The 19,833-nt window shown below is 37.6% G+C and overlaps 2 protein-coding genes across 2 annotated transcripts in view; both read right to left on the reverse strand.

Moving 5' to 3' along the window:
• Nucleotides 1–792: 792 nt before the first annotated feature.
• On the reverse strand, nt 793–4,742 carry LOC141428006 (uncharacterized). Its single transcript, XM_074087663.1, has 5 exons — nt 4,649–4,742; nt 4,412–4,557; nt 4,025–4,193; nt 3,682–3,896; nt 793–1,548 (listed from the first exon to the last, which is right to left on the reverse strand). The coding sequence occupies exons 2-5, from the start codon at nt 4,551–4,553 to the stop codon at nt 905–907; spliced, it is 1,170 nt and encodes a 389-aa protein (XP_073943764.1). The 5' UTR covers nt 4,554–4,557; nt 4,649–4,742; the 3' UTR covers nt 793–904.
• Nucleotides 4,743–8,554: 3,812 nt separating this feature from the next.
• LOC141428004 (adenosine receptor A2b-like) overlaps nt 8,555–19,833 on the reverse strand; it is a 123,577-nt gene continuing 112,298 nt past the window's right edge. The window contains exons 2-3 of the mRNA XM_074087661.1: nt 10,159–10,370; nt 8,555–9,608 (exon numbers count right to left, since the gene is read on the reverse strand). Coding sequence (XP_073943762.1) covers nt 8,901–9,608; nt 10,159–10,370 — 920 coding nt within the window. The 3' untranslated portion in view covers nt 8,555–8,900. The remainder of the gene's footprint in view (nt 9,609–10,158; nt 10,371–19,833) is intronic.

The following is a 19,833-nucleotide window of genomic DNA, read 5'->3' on the forward strand; positions in this document are numbered from 1 at the left end:
TCTCGATACGAGGAGATTCTATTAGGGTTTTTTTTACTTTTGAGATAGTAAACCATAAAAAATCAATTTGAACATAATAGTCTCACTATTTCTGTTCTTTGGTTCAACCAATTAGACATCATCTCTAAATTACTGTTATACCAAACAGATATTAGCAAAATCGTATTAAACCTGTAGTTTCTTTCCAACTCGTCAAAAATGGAAAGTCTATGATTATATTAAATTCAAGTGTTGCAATTTTGTTCCGCAGTAAATCATTGAAGCAAAATCATTTCAAAACATACACAAAGGCTCTATTTGTGTTAAGGTCACCGTGAAACGTTAGGTTTTGCAACCAAATGCAGAAAAGTTTTCAGTGAGCTATTATACTACTGTTGAGTGTGTGAGAACCAATGAGAACGAAACACACTCCGTGTCCCTGGTTTGGCTTTTTTTTATACTGTGTAATTTTATTCATTTCAGTAATGTTGCGCTACAGAAATTAATGTTAATGTTTAAATAATTAGGTACCTACGTAAGATCAGTGCATGAGAAAGATTGTTTTGTGTCCAAACTTTGATTTAATTTAAACTACGACTAACGTCCACTTGCAGGCTTTTTAATCTAGGTTTAAGTGGTCTTAAGTCCTGTCAGATCCATACAAGGACTGTCAGTTTATGCCTTAAATCGAGATTCAAAAAAGACTACAAGACGACCTAAGGGTCTAAGCTGGGACATATTTTTTAATTTGAGTTACGATTTTTTAACACATTTATTTTTTCCAATTCAATGGAGCATAGTAAAAGTCATATCCTCATCATGATTTTTTTATTTGCAGTACTGCTTTCTACATCTAAATGTTTATAAAATAGATAATTATATATGCTGCAGTTAAAGCCTTTTTATTGTGTCCTGCATAAACACACTAAAGCTTAACAACGGTAGTAAACTTATATATAGCTTGAATAGTGCTTCCAAATGTATACATATTGACTGGTATGAGGTCGGCTGCCAGCAATTCGACAGGTCTCTGAGCCTGCATCAGCATAGTATATATCACTTTCTGTTCCTTCACGTTCATTTTTTCCCAACCGCAGCTGTACACTGCTCTAGCAAACAGTTCCGCAGCATTCGTAAGCCTCTGACACAGGTAACAGTATAAGAAAAATACTAAGAAACAGTACACCACTACGGGCATGAAGCCGAGATATTCCTCAAAAGACAAGAAAAAGAAGAAACACATACAAAGCGCGTTGGAACCGAAATTCACACCCATAGGCATGTTGTATAAGCCTTTGAGATTATCAGTAATCTCTAAAATAAGAGCATGCCGGCAAATAATGACAGATAAGGTTTCTTGAACTGTTTTATAGTTGCTATGGTCATCGAGTACTGTGTTGAATGTCATTATTTCATCAGAGAGTATTTGGTACATGAGTGCAGTATGTGCTACCAGTAGCAGCATCATAGTTTGATAATTTAGAACAACAGAAACTATCGTCATCTCCTGTATACAAAGAAATGCCTTGCATATTTCCCGGTTCGGAGAAGACGTGAGAGGTTCGAGTCCTGAAAAAGAAAAGAAAATGATATTGTACCGGATAGCTCACGTCTTAAATCGAGTCTAGTTCGACATGTTTCGAGCTAATTCGTAGCCAGTGCGCGTGTTGCGGCAGCCGCCGAGTCGCGTTGCTCCTAGAAAAAGGGCTACGAATTAGCCCGAAACATGTCGAGCTAAACTCTATTTAAGACGTGCGTTATCCGGTACAATATAATTTAATATGAGTAAGTCTCCCGGTAGTTTCGAGTACCAAATAAACTACTCTAATCTACGTATTATCTTTGGAGGATATACAAAAAGCAACGACAACAGCACATTTATTAATCCCCAACGCAAAAAGCGGATGTTATAAGTTTGACCGCTATGTGTGTCTGTGTGTCTGTATTTCTGTGTGTCGGTGTGTCTGTGTGTGTGTGTGTGTGTGTCTGTCTGTCTGTGGCACCGTATCTCTTAAACGGTTGGACCGATTTGAATGCGGTTTTTTTTATTTGATAGCAGGTTTTCTAGCGATGGTTCTCAGACATGTTTTATCAAAATCGGTTCAGCCGTTTTTGAGATATTGAACTTTGAAGTGACAAAGTCGGGGGTTTTCAAACTTTTTGATGGTTACGTTATCAGTAGACTAAGTTGCAAGAATCATTACACTTATCAACTAGGTTAAGCGTAGGTTAACGTAACAGGACGTTTTATTTTAATAATAATAATGTTAGTAAGTATAGTAGTAGCAAAATGTTAACAAGTGTGGTATAATTACTATGTGTAACTTGTGATTATGGCCAAGATGTATGAAATTTCTCTTTCACTTGGCACACATATATTTTGGGTGAAAGCAAAACAGTGCGCCATTATTCCTAAAAATAATACAATCGTGGCAATTTCACAACATAGGCACTCTACCTACTAATGTCATAAATGCGAAAGTTTATGAGTGCGTACGTATGTGCTTTTGTTACTGTTCACGCTACAACGGATGGACGGATTTGGATAAAATGTGATGTGCACATAGCTAGACAGATGAAATAAGACATAAGCTACTTTTTGTCCTGATGTTCCGACGGAATACATATGAAATCCCAAAATCTATTCGCTAGGTCTAAAGACATGAATTTTTTCACGGTTATTCGTCATACAATTTAAATGAAAACAATGAAAACCACAACGAAATTTTTCGGAATTCCAATGGATATTTAATAAAACCCCAGTTCAAATTAAACTGCCATCTAATGGTTTATGCTTGCAAACCACACATGTTATTACTCACTAGTAGGTAGTTTATGGCATACTTAAGTCATCATCATCCCAGCCTATAAACGTCCCACTGCTGGGCACAGGCCTCCTCTCAGAACAAGAGGGCTTGGGCCATAGTTCCCACGCGGGCCCAGTGCGGATTGGGAACTTCACACGCACCATTGAATTGCTTCGCGGGTTGTGCAGGTTTCCTCACGATGTTTTCCTTCACCGCAAAGCTCGTGGTAAATTTCAAATGTAATTCCGCACATGAATTTCGAAAAACTCAGAGGTGCGAGCCGGGGTTTGAACCCACGACCCTCTGTTTGAGAGGCGATAGGTCAAACCACTAGGCCACCACGGCAATCATATACTTAAGTAAAACCAGTAAATTCTGCTGGTCAAGCCTGAATCGCCTCCGCAGGAAGGAAATCTTAAACGGTTAAAGGAATCGACTTGAAATTTGGTACGGAACTGTAGTTTGAATGGCAATGCAATTAAAGTCAACAAAAAGTGAGGTCAGCCAAAAATTTTGTACTTATTTTTTTTTACACATTTGGACTCGGTTGCTTTACGATAAAAGATGTAAGGATGTCGTTACTTTTTGTATGAAAAGGAAGTTGCACTATAAATAGTAAATAATTATCTTGAACCTAATTATAACGAAATGAAAAAAGGTTTTGTTTCCCATAGTTATATACCTACTGAACGGCACAAAATTTGGCCCCTCTCCATACATTTTCACCTATTAGGTACCTCATACATTTGAGGGCCAGATTTTTTGCCGCTCAGTATATTAAGATCATTTTGGAAAGGAAATAGTCCAATATCTAACAACAATTTGTATTCATAATCATAAACCAACTGGCGTGATTATGATTATGATTAAAAAACACACAAGTGACCATCCTTACCCACACAAAGTGTCATAGAAAAGGTTTCTTTATTAACGTCCATACGTTTCGGCAAATACACAGTGAACTCGTTTGTTAAGTTTAGCCCATAGAATATAAATAATATGCGCTTGATCAAAAACAGCGAGCGCTCGTGCTTCTCGAGAAAAAGTCCAGACCTTATAACATAGTTATCATTTTCTTTAACTTTCCTTAGTACCTCTTTAAGCAGTTGCCTATAATGAAAAATAAGTTCCTGGTCAAGAAAAACACAAACAAATAGATTCACGTTTTGATCTAAGTACTCAATTTAGAAAACATGACTGGTACGAGAAGTATACTTTTCAGAGGACTAATCTTTTACCTCTTTGTCAAGAACCAATAGCTGTTGTTGACTGTCAAAGCAAATATTGAGACGTTGACGAAGCTCTTGACGAAGTCACTGGCTACTTGAGCATCCCTGACTTGATACACGAGGCTGCCGACCCCGTAAACGTAAGTCAGAAGGAAAATATGCAAGATCCAAAACGGTACTGTAAATACAAAGAAGGAATATGACTGCTAGAATGTCAATGTGCACTAACAATCAGAATCTGAATGATTTTTATTTGGTAGAACATTGATGGTTAGATGCCGCATGAATGATTAGTTTCAGTATGCCTATGATACGTGCTGAAGCTGAGGTTTTTGATACTATAGTATAGACGACTGATGAGCATGACGATATTGAAGATATAACAATGAGACGTACTGGATATTTTCTCCCTGAAGATGTCAAAACCAACGATGCTTGGGACGAAATTAACCAGCCAAACCAGGCTATCCAAGCTATTCTCTTTTAGCTTAGCTTTGCTGGCCCTCATTCTTTGCTTAACGTTACTAAAATATTCCATTATTCTGTAACAGATATTAAATATAAAAAAGAGTAAAGTAGAAAAGGACCGATTTTAAACCGCGTCACGCTGCAGAGAAAAAAGTATCTACTGACACCGAACATTATTTCCAGTTTGTGGAATTATTTCTTTGCAGTCATTAAAAATACAAATACTTGCATTAACAAGAGATTATCGACTTGCCTGCAGGATCCGTTTCGCTAGTCTGAGCTGAAATTTTCCCTTACCTTTGCTGCTGGCCAAGATTAAAATGAAATTTTGTTAAGGGTTCCACAGAAAATTATGTTTACTGCAAATGGAAGTTTATAAGTAGACATGTTTTCAATATCAGTGATAGGCAAGCTTCAATTTACGTCTTATTTTAACCAGGCACGATGTATTGTCTTTGTAACTATATAGGTAGGCAATGTTATTGTTATTAGATAAAATCGAAGGTGAATCATTTTACGACCAAATATTAGCTCAGGTTGGAAGTCGTTTTTGTCCCTGCCATTTCAACCCAAGAAAAAATAAAGATAAGTTAGTTTTTAATTACGGCTTGACCTATACCCTAATAATTACGCATTGATCACCTGTCATTAAAAATATCACAAATTTCAACCTGTGTTTAGTACAATGCAGGGTAATAATTATAAAATTTATAAAGAATGGCTTCTAATGCGAATGTGAAATTTAAAAATATTTTTTGCTTAAAAAAACAGCTTTTTCATTTCAATTTTTTCTGACTATACTTTTTGTTGACTACACTTGCATTGTCATCCAAACTTTGAGGTTGTGGAAAACGCTAATTTCGAGGCTTAAAGACTCGAACCCTTAAGACTTCAGAGTCTTTAAGACTCGACTATATATTTGAGAATGAAATTGGCTTATTTTATGCGTATGAATGCAAGAAACTGTCTTTGGGGGCTTTGAGTCGTTAAGCCTCGAGAGTCTTTAGGGTTCGAGTCTTTAAGCCTCGAAATGAGCGTTTTTCACAACACTATCCAAACTACATATCCTTGCTAAGTTTGAGGTCAATGCCATTAACTGTTGAAGAGTTCCGTCCTAAGGAGACGATCCTAGCCCGCTGTCCTAGCCGGACCAATAGAATTTCACCGCCAGATACAATAAGCTGGTACCTATCAACTAATAGGTAATTTGGCTCAACCAGCTAGTTTCTGTGGTAATTTCACTGGTCAGAACAAAAAAATTACGTTGATTCCACCTAACATCATTGCTGCGACTTCTACAGCGACATCTGGCGGACCTTTATACAGGCCAGCCCGAACTTACCTTAACCTCAAGCGTATACCTTTGTAATATTATAGTAAGAGGGCGCTACTTTAGCTAGCGCAACAAACCGCATCGCTCAACAAACTCTTTTTTTTGTTTTGCCTTTTTTGCCATTTGCATGAATTGTGCTAAAAAAAATTATACCTAAATCTCATTTTTATAAAAGAAAACAAAATATTCAAAGAATTGGAATCATGATTAAACGTGAACTGATCATGACATCTTTCGTTTAGATATGGAACTAACGAGTCAATCAAGAAGACAATTTTAAAGTTACTCATAGATGACTGACTGACTTGATGTTGTAGATGGCGCTGATGTCAAGTCTCTTGCACAACTATACTTACTAAGTTCACGTGACACACTGAGGTCATCATTAATAATTGCATAATAAAGAAACGAATATCTTCATAATGGGCCACGATTCAACATTATATTTAACATTTTACGACTTCCTGGTATTTTATGAGTGGATGTTCAGTTACTAAACTTTCCCTTTTGCTCTTATCACAAGAATTGCAGAACAGTTTCAGGGAGCTGGTCCCTCAAACTTACTTCATATAATCTTAAAGCCACCACTGCAGATTGCATCAACCCCGGGGCACAAAGTTTACTTACATGCCAGAATATCAGAGGGCTACGGGATGCAGCATATTCCTATCGCGCTCACTCCCCTTGCTGAGCGGCCCATCTAGCTAGCAGCCCACCCGCTCTAAGCTGTAAAAGCCACCAAAAGCTAACATCAATAGTAACGCAAAAAAATTAAGAGATCGCATTCCCCTACTGCAGGGATAGCGAACCAATGGCACGCGTCACGCGACACAATACGCATGCAATAGGAAATTATGCACCAGACACACACATTTAATTGTTTGAAGAAGCTGGCTCGTGCTATTTTATCAATATATCAACCTATGCCCTGCGAGTAATTATTTTCAAAGACTTTTTAATATTTGACTTTTATTTTTAAGATTGTTTTAATTTTTAAAGACTCTGTTAGACAAATGACTCTGGTTCAGCATGCATTCTGCTAAAAGTAACGTCTTACAAGCCTAACATAATGTTATTTGTCATTTAATCTGCAACAACAGAAATCACACTAATCCCACTACAAATAATACATATAATAAATGCAAAAGTATGTAAGTCTGATTGTTTGTTACTTCATCACGTCTAAACCGCTGAACCGATTTAGGTGAAATTCGGTAAAACATACTTTAAGTCCCGGGGAAGGATATAGGAGGGTTTTTATTCCGGATAGTTCTCGCGGGATAGCGATAACCGAATTCTACGCGGACGGAGTCGCAGGTAACGGCTAGTTTTACTTTAATTTAAAGTACCTGGGCGACCGAGGTTTGCTCGGGATAAAACTTGTTAATAAGCGTTTTCCCAGAGATAACACCAAGCTAGATCGATTTATCATCCCCGAAAACACTACATACCAAATTTCATCGAAATCGTTTTAGCCGTTTCCGAGATCCCCGATATATATTGAATTGCAAGAATTGCTCGTTTAATTTTACGCGTATAATTGAAGCAAAATGTTTCTATTTTTGTAATAACTAAATAAACAGTACCTACCGAGTTGAAAGCATTTATTATTATTATTTTCCCAATAATCACAAACGGCATGTGGCACCAATGGCACGTTGCTACCTAAAGGTTCGCCATCCCTGCTCTACTGGGTAGAAAGGGATACATTCAGCGACAAAAAGTAGCGCGCTAGCAAAATATTTTTTTCTTGCCACAACTGGACTGGGGCGCAGCGATCAAGTCCTTCCCAATTAGGGTTACCATATGATATCATACGAAATTGCCGAATTTATTTCGTTTAGACAGACGTGGGGACGGCGTTCATTTTCGACTAGCATTTTTGCAGTGAGACAATTTTGCAATTTTACATTGAAGTTTTTTGATGGGTCCCATATTTATAAAAAAAAAGAGTTGAGCACTTTTAAAGTGTGTCTCTTACTGAAAAACGGCCAAGTTGTAAATACCAGTTTTAACAGAATCTTGTTTCTAAAGAAAATGGTTATTAATTAATTCAATCAATCATTGATTCATTTTACACTGGTAGGTTGGACGTTCCTTTTATTAATTTTTTCACTTCTTGTGTTCCACAAGTACGTCAATATGGCCTCATGTAGCGAAGAGTAAAACACATCATTAAATCCCTTCACTAGAGAGTAAAAAGCATTTTTATTTACTCGAAGTGGAAATTATAATTTTCAACTAAACATTAAAAACCATAAATACCCTCGGATTTTCTTACCCACCTTCGTTGAAACACGGGCGGCTACTTCATCATATTTATTATGGCTCTTATTAGATATACTCCTTCATTATGCTTCTATTCTATAAGGGTTAACGATACTAGGGTCATTTATGCGTTTCTCTATAGAAACCATTAAGTAAAGTTTTTCTACCATTTTAATTATGCATGCACTCCGACCATCCATTAAGTTAATGACCGACTTTATTGACAAGCACGATACACACGAACGCACGATACACCCGAGCTAGAGGGTAAGAGATCATTTTAATCTAGGGCAGAGTTGTTTGCTTCTGAATCTGAATTCAAAGAGATATTCCTGTAACCAGTTAAAATAAGAATTATATTTTTAGTTTTAATGCATTCTTTCAGGGATGGTTTTTACTGCAACACGTGTTTTCTGTCCCCTAGTAGTATAATAACGATAGAAATGGTGGCAATAAATAAAATTTCAATGTAATTTGCTAATTCCATGTTTAATTTATAACAAGCAATCATTGACTGACTCTCTTGACAAGCATAAAAACGTTAGGTAACACAAACCTCCATTCTTTCACTGCAACTTAATAATATTAACATCTACTACGTGAAACATTTCTTATAGAAAATACTCTTATTTAAAAATATGGATTTAGCTAAGATTAAAATGTTTACAAATATAGATAATGTAACTGTCAGCTCTTAAGCTAATAATAATCTGCTCATAGCAGTCGTATTCTTTGGAATAGGCATGCCAATTTGGGCATTTTAAAGCTTTGGTTTCAGGAGACGCTGTAAGCCGGAAAATCCCGGCGGGACTCGTGTCAGCTGTGGTTGGAGTTTACGCTTCGCACCCTGCGAAGTAGCTCTTCAACTCGCTTGTACGGACTCTGACACCTTTCTTGGTTCTGTTCTATGAGGTAAGGGATGCCTTCACTCTCCCGGCCTTCAGGCGTGTGGCGCCCACTTGAACTATCCGCCACCGCACGGTTGAGAAATGGTTCCATGTCTGCCGCCACCGGCAAAGAAGTGGCCGGCACTTTGCTCGCCTGCTGCGTCGCTGCCAACTCCGCCTCTTTCTCACGAAGCCAAACTGGCGAATTCACGTAGATTCTCGGTCTTTCCCGGAGAGCATTGCATCTTTCTAAAGCTGGTCGCCTGATAGGAACCGGTGGTCTATACGCTGCCGGTATAGGCACGCCTCGGCCGAGAACAGTGCATATGAGGCCTTTCAACGCTGCCCTGAAGTCTTTGAGATGGTACGCGTAAAGCAGCGGATTTATAGCAGAGTTTAGATGAGATAGGATTATGCAGAAATCAGTGAGAGGGTTTGGAATGTCTAATTGCGGCATGAATGCCTTGACCGCGTTGATGGTGTAAAGGGGGATCCAGCAGACCATGAAGAAGAAGACGATGATGGCAAGGTTCTGTGTAGCCTTTACTTCGCGTTTCTGTGCCGCGCCAAGGACCCGAAGCATGGTGCCGCCCGCCGTGCGCCCATGAGATCCTCCAACTGTCATCACCTCACTCATCTGAAAAAGTAAACAGTATATTTATAAATAAGTACGTCACTTAAACTACCACCAACACGACACACATAATCGTACAATCAGTTAATCTATTTGGTACACATAGGCACAAATAATTGTCTGATTCAAACATTATTTTGTGGAGGTCCATAATCATTGAACATTGCTACTCCGCAACCAATTTGTTGCAATTCATAGCCAAGAACCAAGTAGTTATTCAATAAAAGCAGCTCTGTTTGCGTGTCTCTTGTATCGCTACGATAGTCTCCTGTCATTCTTAATCATGAAAAACTGTGCTACTTTTGCACAATAATTGGTTGTACTAAAAGTGCTGTTTACGATTAATTCATGTGATTTCTAAGACAAAATCGTAAAATAATTAACACAAATCTGTAACGCGATACAATACTTAAATACCATGAGTCATTATTATCCAACGATTTCTACAAATATTGGCGGCCTAAGAATTTCTTCAAGGTTCGTTCTCTGGGTTTCTTAACGTTACAAGGAAAAATGTGTCAAATCTTATGCTACGTAAACTAGTACTCTTTACCTGTTTGACCACTACGCGGTAAATGTGAGCATAGAACGCAGCAAGAAGAACACTGGGCGTCATGATGGTAGCGAAGTACAAGAACAGAAGAAAGTTATAGTCCATGACCTCGACGAAGTAGCAGTCGGGCGCGGGGTCGACGGCCGCATGCCACCCAAACAGCGGGAGAAACCCCACTCCCGCGCCGGCCACCCAGCACACCGATATTATGACTGGAAAGAGAAAACAAAACAAAGGTCAAGCGATATTCTAGAACGACATGATTATTATTATTATTATTGCGATCGCCAGTGCCAGAACGTTAGACGATACGGCCCCAGGGGGGCCACTACGAAATTCGAAGTTCGTATCGTACCGTTCCTCTCACTCTCGTATTAAACAATATTAGCGTTAGCGGGACGGCAAGACATGAACGTCGATGTGTGTCGAAACCGTGGTAGCCTCCCTGGTAAACGGGTGTTTTACCGATTTAAAGTTTTGAACCGACATGACGTGATGAAAGAACACTAAAGTACCGGAAGGCTCCTTCTCGATATCCTTACTAATACTCGTATTTTGTAACATACATTTTGTTTAGGTATGTAATTATAGTTTATTATACCACCGGTGATAAGGCTGAAGGTGTATTTAGTAAACAAACGTACCAAAACGATGGATGCCGACGGGTTTTTTAAATTTAGGCGGCTTAAATAAACTTTAAAAATTAAACATTTTGGTGCAATTGGAACAAAGTAGTTCTCGCAGTAGCAGTGTGTTCACTCCTATTTACTAACTGACTTTCGCCTGCGACTTCGTCTGCTAAGAATTCGTTTATCGCCCGCCCAAGGGAACTATAAAATTTTCCTTAACAATATTCCTACGTACTTTCCATGTTTTCCAGCGTCACCAACTATCTCCTTACCAAATTTCATAATCGTCCTTTCTAAAAAAAGCGTAAGAAACAAAAATCATTCACTTTTATAAGATTCGTTTCCGATTTGGCTTGCTGCAAAATTCCTCTCACGCCGTTGTATTATTATTGTCTGTTTTAAGGATCATATTATAAGCGTTTCAAGGTTTTTCCGTGTCGTACTGACTTGGCAGCACCTCGGCAAAAAGCGGCAAAGAACCAGTTTCGCTTTCGCCTGGATTCGCCAGATATAATTAAGGTTAAGCCCGTTGGAAACCATCTGTTGCGGACAGTAAAATTACTAGAGCTTCACTATATATAATAAACAATAATAAACAGAGCAGTTTATGTCATAGTGATAGTATTTATCGTGGAGGCAGCAGTGTGCACATTTCGTTAAGGACGAATCGTATTTAGGAATTAATTAAGCACAATTTGCTTAGAATCACCTTCAACAGACGCGAAATTCTAAGCGAAGAAATGTTTACATTTACAACCACAAAAATCTCGAATCTTGAATTATTTTGCTTTACATCTCGATTTGCCGATGGGTCGGTTAAGCTTTTCTGCAGCTGCGTTCATTCTTGACACTTTTATAAAGTGCCTACAGAAAATATTTTTTTTATAATCTGTGACAGATGATAAAGTTCCATAACTTATTCAAATTCACCACAAACCCTTGAAAATTATGTACCTAACTTCGGAATTTGTAATACAATTAACGTAATTTCACGTTTAAATATTTCAAGCATTTCATGTTAGTACCTAATCTTCTCTACGTAAGCAAATTGCCTGGTCTAAGAACGCAAGGGTACAATAACCCCATTCGATTAGCTTCCTGATAAGATTAAAGTAACCAGGTAAAATATACACGATCCCAATTTATTTACTTGCAGCCGTTTTAAACGATTCACTGCATCTTGAGCCGACTTTACCGTTTTATTCGATTGGAGGTCACTTCGTTAAAAATACGTTCAATTACCTTTTAATTTTAAACCTATTTATTTGGTCTCATAGACATTGAAATAGCCAGACAAGCAAAGAGAAAGCAGCAGTTAAGCAAACATTGAGCCTATATATATAGGTATAATATATATATCTTTCATAAAGGTTAATCTCTTTCAAAAGGTCGTCTAAGTTGACGTTTCAAATTATAAAAATATCTTACGCTTCTGTTCACTAATATATTTACATGCAATAACCTAACCAACAAAAAGTCAGAAACCCCCAACTTTGTCACTTCAAATTTTAATATCTCTTAAACGGCTTAACCGATTTTGATGAAACATGTCTGAGAACAATTGCTAGAAAACCTGATTTCAAATAAAATAACCGCATTGAAATCAGTCCACCCGTTTAAGAGCTACGGTACGCACACAAACACAGACATACAGACACACAGACACAGATAGAGGTCAAACTTATAACACCCCACTTTTTGCGTCGGGGTTTAAAAAGCCAGGTCTTTTTAGCTGCCCGCAAAATTTTGAGACTCGAAGAATCTTTGACGTTTTTTTTGGAATGTGGGTACCTCATTAAAATTCTCATACATTTGTAATACTTTAAACAAATGTATCCATTGTATTTCTTACAAATTAAAGCTAATTCGTGGAACCGCGCGAAAACGGTTGTCTTTATTTGTTTCGCCGTTTGTGTCACATACGTAATTCTTTCTTCACACAAATGCAGGTGTGTTCAATGTAGGTAGGTACAATAACATTTTATATTCATGTTGGTATTATAGCAAGGCTGCTTATTCAGTAGGTATACACGCAATATGGAGGATGCGTGATAAGAAAACATGTAACTATATTATAAATACGCCAATTGGGCACGTAAAAGCCATACATTAAAACAATATAGGCTAGGCTCTTAGGGGTAAAATGTATCCCATGTCTTATTCCAGTTTATAGCTTATCAGTGTGGCATTTTTTTTTATTCGTTAAACCGTTTTTGTGCGATGGATTTGCAAACATCCATACTTTCGCATTTTTAATATTAATAGGATTACTGGGATATTAATGGAATGGACCAAGGACACATTAAGCAAGGACCTAGTGTCTTTGGCCCTACAAATAGTAGTCATACTCAAACATTTGTTTTGTTCTATGACTAAATCAATACCCTTTTGAAGTTGGGGAGTCCGAGGAGAGTAATGACAACGTCGATTTTTTAGAACTTATTATTTGACAGTTGCGAGCTTGCTAGCAGTAAATAAGTTCCCAAAAATCGACGATGTCACAACTCTCCTCGGTCTCCCCTATACTACCAATAATGACAGGAGTGTGAAGGAATTGCTCCTGACCATAAAAGCGACTGGCATCGTCAGTCATATTGTGGTCTGGGAACACGATAACACATATCAGGACACAGAATCTCGTCTGCTTGCAAACATAACCCCCATTGCAGCTTAGACTAACAGCACTGAAAAGTACATCTATTTGAAGAGTCATCTTGTGCCCTAACCAATACTTAACGTGCTCCATATATCGTTGCCAGGAAAGCGATATATTTCGGTATAGTACGAGAACGGGATGATAAATTAACTAGCCTCACAAGGAAACAGTCACGATAACGTAAATTAACATTTAATTTTTCAATATAATCTTCGTTAAAATTAACGCGCTTAACTTGCTAACTAGCGCGAGGAATGTGTTTTTCGTTAACCAATAGAAACGCTTCATTTACCTATCCTCGCTCCGCACATTTCTTTCCACCAGAGATGTGCTGTGTGAGGATCAGTAAATGAAGCTTTTCCAGTGATTCATGAAAACATATTCCTCGCACCACATTCTCCCACATCATTGGTGGAAACGCTGCTTAATACTCTTCCACAGCCGATATCGCCAGACATCACATCTTCATTTGCAGAGGCGTCTTTACCTATAGTGCAGGGTGTGCGTTGCACACGGGCGCAGCGGTGTTAGAGGCGCCGGCCGCGGCACTTTGTCCCTATTCCATTTTGACCGCGCGCTTCCTAGATGGCGCTAAAGTAATAATTGCACACGGGCGCTACATGGGCTAAAGACGCCGCTGTTCATTTGTCTCAAATTTTCATCGTACAAGGAAATATTGAAAAGTTCCGCTGAATAAAAACACTTCGAAGAAAAATACACACACCTTGTGTAGACAGTAGCGGGGCTTTCGGCGGTGCTTTGTGGATACTGATGGCCTGACGATATTTTCCTCCACCAAGAGCCACATTTACAAACGTAATTTCGCACGTTTTTTTTGTCAAATAGCAGGCAAACAAAAAAACAGTTGCCTGTGCTTAATGAAATCCAGGGCCGTCTATTTGAGGCCATAGGTCCAACCACTTGGCTACAACGGCGCATCAAGTGTTTAAACTTGGGGAAAGGTGGTGATTGTGCGGGTTTGCTAAATGCCACATCGGGCTAAATTTAGCTCGTAAAATTGCGAGCATGTTTAGAAGGAAATTTTCATGTATAAATGTGGAATAATAGCGGGGGAATAACCTTAATTTAGCTTTGTGGTGGGCGACGTGCAAACGTAATGACCTAATGACTCAAATCGTCGACAACTTTCCACGGCGATGACCATGCACGAACAGGGGTAGTTTACATGTAGTTTGCGTGTTGAAAGCTTTGTAGACATTGCTATATATTTATATGCGTGCTAGGAATAACACGAAAGACAGGCTGAATTGGTTAGGTACATATTTTATATAATGGCTCTGTCTATTCGATTTTTGCCAGTGTCGAGTGAGAGGCAGTTTTAAAACATGTCAGCAGTTGTTCAATGAAAGGCTTCTCTTTTAGGTACTTAGCGGAAGTGTACGTATAGACTCGATAGAAAAAAATAACAAGGTTCTATATATATATTTTTAACTATATGCGTAGAGTACTGTACTCCGAGTATGAGAGGGACATTCATCAAGTTTTTAATCTCTATCGAAGACACAATTTATTACTCACGGGACCTTGTGTCATATCACGCAGCAGACGTAATTTAGGTTGTCGCCAATTGAAAACGATGAAAAACAATTTAATAGACCGCATTGAGAATTTGGGACGTCGCCAATTGTAATAACGGCATAAATGCAAAACTCGACAATTTAATTTACTATACTATATTTAACAATTTAATTTAAATAAGAATTTGCTCATACTAAAACCCAAGTAAATAGTTTTTCTCACACATGCTCGGCAATGTATGCTTTAATGCCACGAAATGGAGACAGGAAGTTTCTCATTTATGGCTCCCTACATTACTTCTTGGCCTAGGCCATAAGAAATGTATGAAAGTCCATTATTGTCCGCTGCTCTAACTTTTTAAATTTGCTTACTAACATTAAATTGTCAAAAAAAAATCAAACAGCCAACCTCCACTTGGCTGTAAGCATTTGCGATATTGATGGAATATTTCCTCACATTGTTTGAGAAAAGCACTATACAAACCTCGGCCAGAACAGGGATTGCTGGACTTGCTTAATCCTCTACTCTAGTCTATAATTAGTCTACCCCAAACTCGTCCATCAATCCCTTACTTCAAGGCCTCTGCAGTAATGTACCTACTATTAATAAACGTAAAAATGAAATTATAGTGATGCTGATGATGATGTCCTCCATGTCGTGTCCGACAAAGGCGAACCTTTAGGCTTGTTTATTATGTGCCCTAATATAGCTGGCAAAGCCAAACTTAGTCTTAAAGGTCCTATTACAGAGCGCGCAATGTAATTGACCACTAACATTATACGTGTAAGTGTAGGAAGGAAATATAGTGATAGTGAAACATACTGAACCGTGCGTATTATTTTAATTTATGTGAAGGTCGCATGTTTATAAACCAGTCCAGTCTCAATCCAGTCATGCAAGCCCATGAAGATTTAATCCTTCTCAATCCAAGAAGTGACTACATACTTGATACTAGGTATGTACAGTCAAGGGCATGAATACGTTACCAAGACATCAAAAATATGTCTTTAACTTTCATAAGGTCGATGTATACATACATATATTTGACGCAATGGCCGTATTGATATTTTTACCCCCGACTGTACAAATAATTATATAAGTAGTTATGTATTTTAGTGTTACCTACATTACTACAGTCGCAACTATTTTCTCACTGTACATATATTTTAGAAAGGATTTTCTGAACCAGTAATTTCCAAAACTGATTAATGTTCCGCTAGAACCAGCAAACAAAATGTGACTACGGCCACAGAATATATAATTTACAAGTACTACGGCATCTATTTACCTGTTGATTGTGAGTATATTTCAAAATAGATTTCCTTTTCTTATCCTCATATCGAACAATGATTAAATTAACGAACAGGAAAACAACGCGTTGGACGTTAGCGCTACAGGTGGCTACAGTAGTTTAATCGACTATATTTAGGGCCTGTTTCACCACTTGTCGACTAATTTTAATTGGCGGATATCAGTGATGCCGTTTCTGTTTGTTTTGTCCAAATAAACAAAGACGGCATTACTTTTATCTGACACTTAAAGTTAGTCGACAAGTGGTGAAACAGGCCCTTAGAGTAGGTAAGGTAAGTAAATTGTATGTCATACATTGTTTCAATTTGGGTTCAAAAGAGCCCTTTGCGGAACAGTTACAGAATAAACGTTTTGGTTCCAAAGACATTCTTCATGTTTCAAAGAAATAATGGTGCAAAATTTACAGTTTATTGGAAAAAAGTTGAAAATAGCAAATATTCATTAACGACAAAACAGACGACACTGTATTTCTTTTATATAAATGGTCAAACGTAGCACACTGATACTTAGATGTCGTAGATGAAATGTATGACTAAGAAACTATTATCAGTATGTAAGCATACAATAAAACTCTATTTTACAAAATTGATCGTTCTCAATTAAGTCAACCATTTATAAACACCGGGACGATTGAACCGTAACCACCCGTAACGGATAACTGATTCAACAATCTCAACATTGTTTTATAGTCGCGAGGAGGTGTTTTGAAACATTCGGCCTTACTTAAGTCTCAACCATTCACTGACCGAGAGTTCCGGACTGCTAAAGAATATTTTATGCTTCGTTCCAGTCGTTTGTATTTCAGGACACATTTCATTTTAGGCCTCTTCAAGTATAGAAACTATTTCCGTGCCAGAAATAAGAATTCATTATACCATCAGGTAGGCTGAGATCAATTTAAGTTAAGTTCAGTAATTAACAAACGGCATTAATATATGCCGCTAAATGCTACATGCCGCTAACGACATGCAGTACATCGTACGAAACGAAACTTAGTCACCAGCACCAATATCTGACATACCAAAGCATGCATAAATATCTAATACGACTCTATTTCTAGGGCCGGTAGGACGTGTCAGATATTTTTGCACGCTCCTCTATGTCACATATTAATGCAGGTAACTGTACGAAAGAAAGTCAATGTAATTTCTTCTTTGGGTGTATTTTTAGAACGACGTGGTTAACTACTTTGCTCCTTGCGGTTTCATGATTTTGTGAGGGTGTAAGTATTGCCATAAAAAATGGATTAATAATAGTTAATGCTTTTCATTCCCAATTTTTTAAATTTATATGTATATTTTTGAAAACATAGTGTTACAAAAAATTAGCTTGTTTTGTTATTCGCATCATTAATTATATTTCAATTAAATGAGATACTTATGACTTTTCGTAATTACTCACAGCGGCTGAATCAAAACAACTTCCCACATGCACATTAAATAAAAACAGATATTTGTTATACGAGTATCTGTTATCTTAATGTCCTACATAACGTATCAATTGTCATTGTCAGTGAAATATTACTTAGTTAGTATACTCCCCTTTTGTGAATGTGGCATAGAAGAGGGTTTTCCCGCACACGTTTTTTTCCACTGTCCAAAAATTGTTACCTCCTTTTTATGACCCTCCCTTCCAAAGGTTTCGAAGCCCTATATTTCGAAACGGTTTTCGAATCAGGTTACAATGTAAATTATGAACTATCATAATTATATTATCGTCATCATTATAATCCCCTCGTCCCCTGTTGGACATAGGGAGTACCTATCCACCTTGAACCCGCGGCTTTAACCAGGTCAACCATCTATCTTGTTGGTGGACGTTCTACGCTGCGCCTGCCGATCCGCGATTTATATTATCTATCATAAGTAAACAATAAACATACTTAAATCTGATTCATAACGTTCGTGTCGCGCGGCCAATGGGTTGCCATTATAAAACCATTTTATTCCTAAGGTCAATGATTTAGATCGTAAACCACGAGGAGCTTTGACCTTGATTATATGCGGTAGTAGCAAATACTCAACCGGGTAAACCGGTAAAAAAATATCAACAAGCTTATATTATTTCATTTGAAAATTAATAACAATATCTGGGCGACCGCGACCGTGCTTCGCTCGGATTAAAACTCAAAACACGTTTTATCCTCGGGTTCGGGTAGGACCAGATAAGTTCGAGTGTTCGCGTCCGAAAACCTTTAAAAAAAAAACATATTTGTTTAAGATATGATTTGATCAAGAACGGCTGTTGCAGAAATCAGCTTATCAGATCTAATGATGTTATCGAAAAATTAGGTTAAATTGTAGCTAAGTTATATTTCTGCTAGTTTTAGTTTTTGCACCAAAAAAAAATAATGATGGAAAAAAGTTGGTAAAAAAGTGCATAGTAATTCAACTTTAGAGACTGGTGAATGTATCAATGATAATGGTGCAATGACACCGTTGAAAAACTTTCATATTTCGCCGTTTATAGCAAAACAATGGCCGTCTAGATGGAGAAAGAGTAAAGTTATCACATGGGATTGCGTTGTAACTATAAAGTTGCAATGCAATTCAATGTTCCCATAAGGTATTCATAACGTACGTAGGTAACAAACAGTTGTTTGCAATTTTATTCACTGAAAATCCCGGTCGAGTCATGTGATCGTCCTGCTAGGGACTTTGTGGTGAGTCACATGTGACGATACGTTTGTTCTAAGAACACAGCTGTACCACTACCATGAGTTTACAGTGACCGTACTCGATAGCGACGGCGTAAATTATTTGTAGTGATGATAAAGAAGATTGAGTGTCATAATTAGGAGAAAATAAATCTTACAATGGATTAATAATCTAACCACTACGTACACACGTAGTAGCTCGACTTTACCTGTTTTTTTCTTTCGTCTTAACTGCCGGCTTTGTTTAACTAAATAATTAACACACTGTTTCTGCGACGCGTTTTTATAAAAAAAAATAGTAGCCGTCTATGAAGTGCCTAATCAACAGGCTTATTGATAGTAAAATAAATTGAAAGAGTAGGTACGTTAACGTTTTAAAACTAATCCTTTAGTAAATTAAATCTCTCTCTGTAGAAAAATCAAATTAGGCCGAGATCAGTACAAAATTATTTTAATTTTAATCGAGTCTTAAAATATATATATATATTCTTTTCATCATCATCATTATCATCATCATCATCAGCCGGAACACTTCCACTGCTGAACAAAGACCTCCCCCTTAGAACGCCACAATGAAAGACAACTCGCCACTTGCATCCACCGGTTTCCCGCAACTCTCACAATGTTGTCTCGTCAGTCCACCTGTCCACGCTTCGTCTTCCGGTTCGTGGTCGCCACTCTAGGACTTTTCTTTTGTATTCTTTTACTGTTTCACAATTAGTAAATGGGCCAATCAACTTTTTTACCGATATTAATCTGTCCGCGACATTTTTAAACAATTTCAGATTTTTGTAAGCAAACATGTTTTTTTTGTAATATAATAGATGGTGTACAATGAATACATGCCATCCTACCTAAGTTAAACCTATAAAACCGTGAAATAT

Source organism: Choristoneura fumiferana, chromosome 5, assembly GCF_025370935.1.
Source record: "Choristoneura fumiferana chromosome 5, NRCan_CFum_1, whole genome shotgun sequence".
NCBI lineage: Eukaryota > Metazoa > Arthropoda > Insecta > Lepidoptera > Tortricidae > Choristoneura > Choristoneura fumiferana.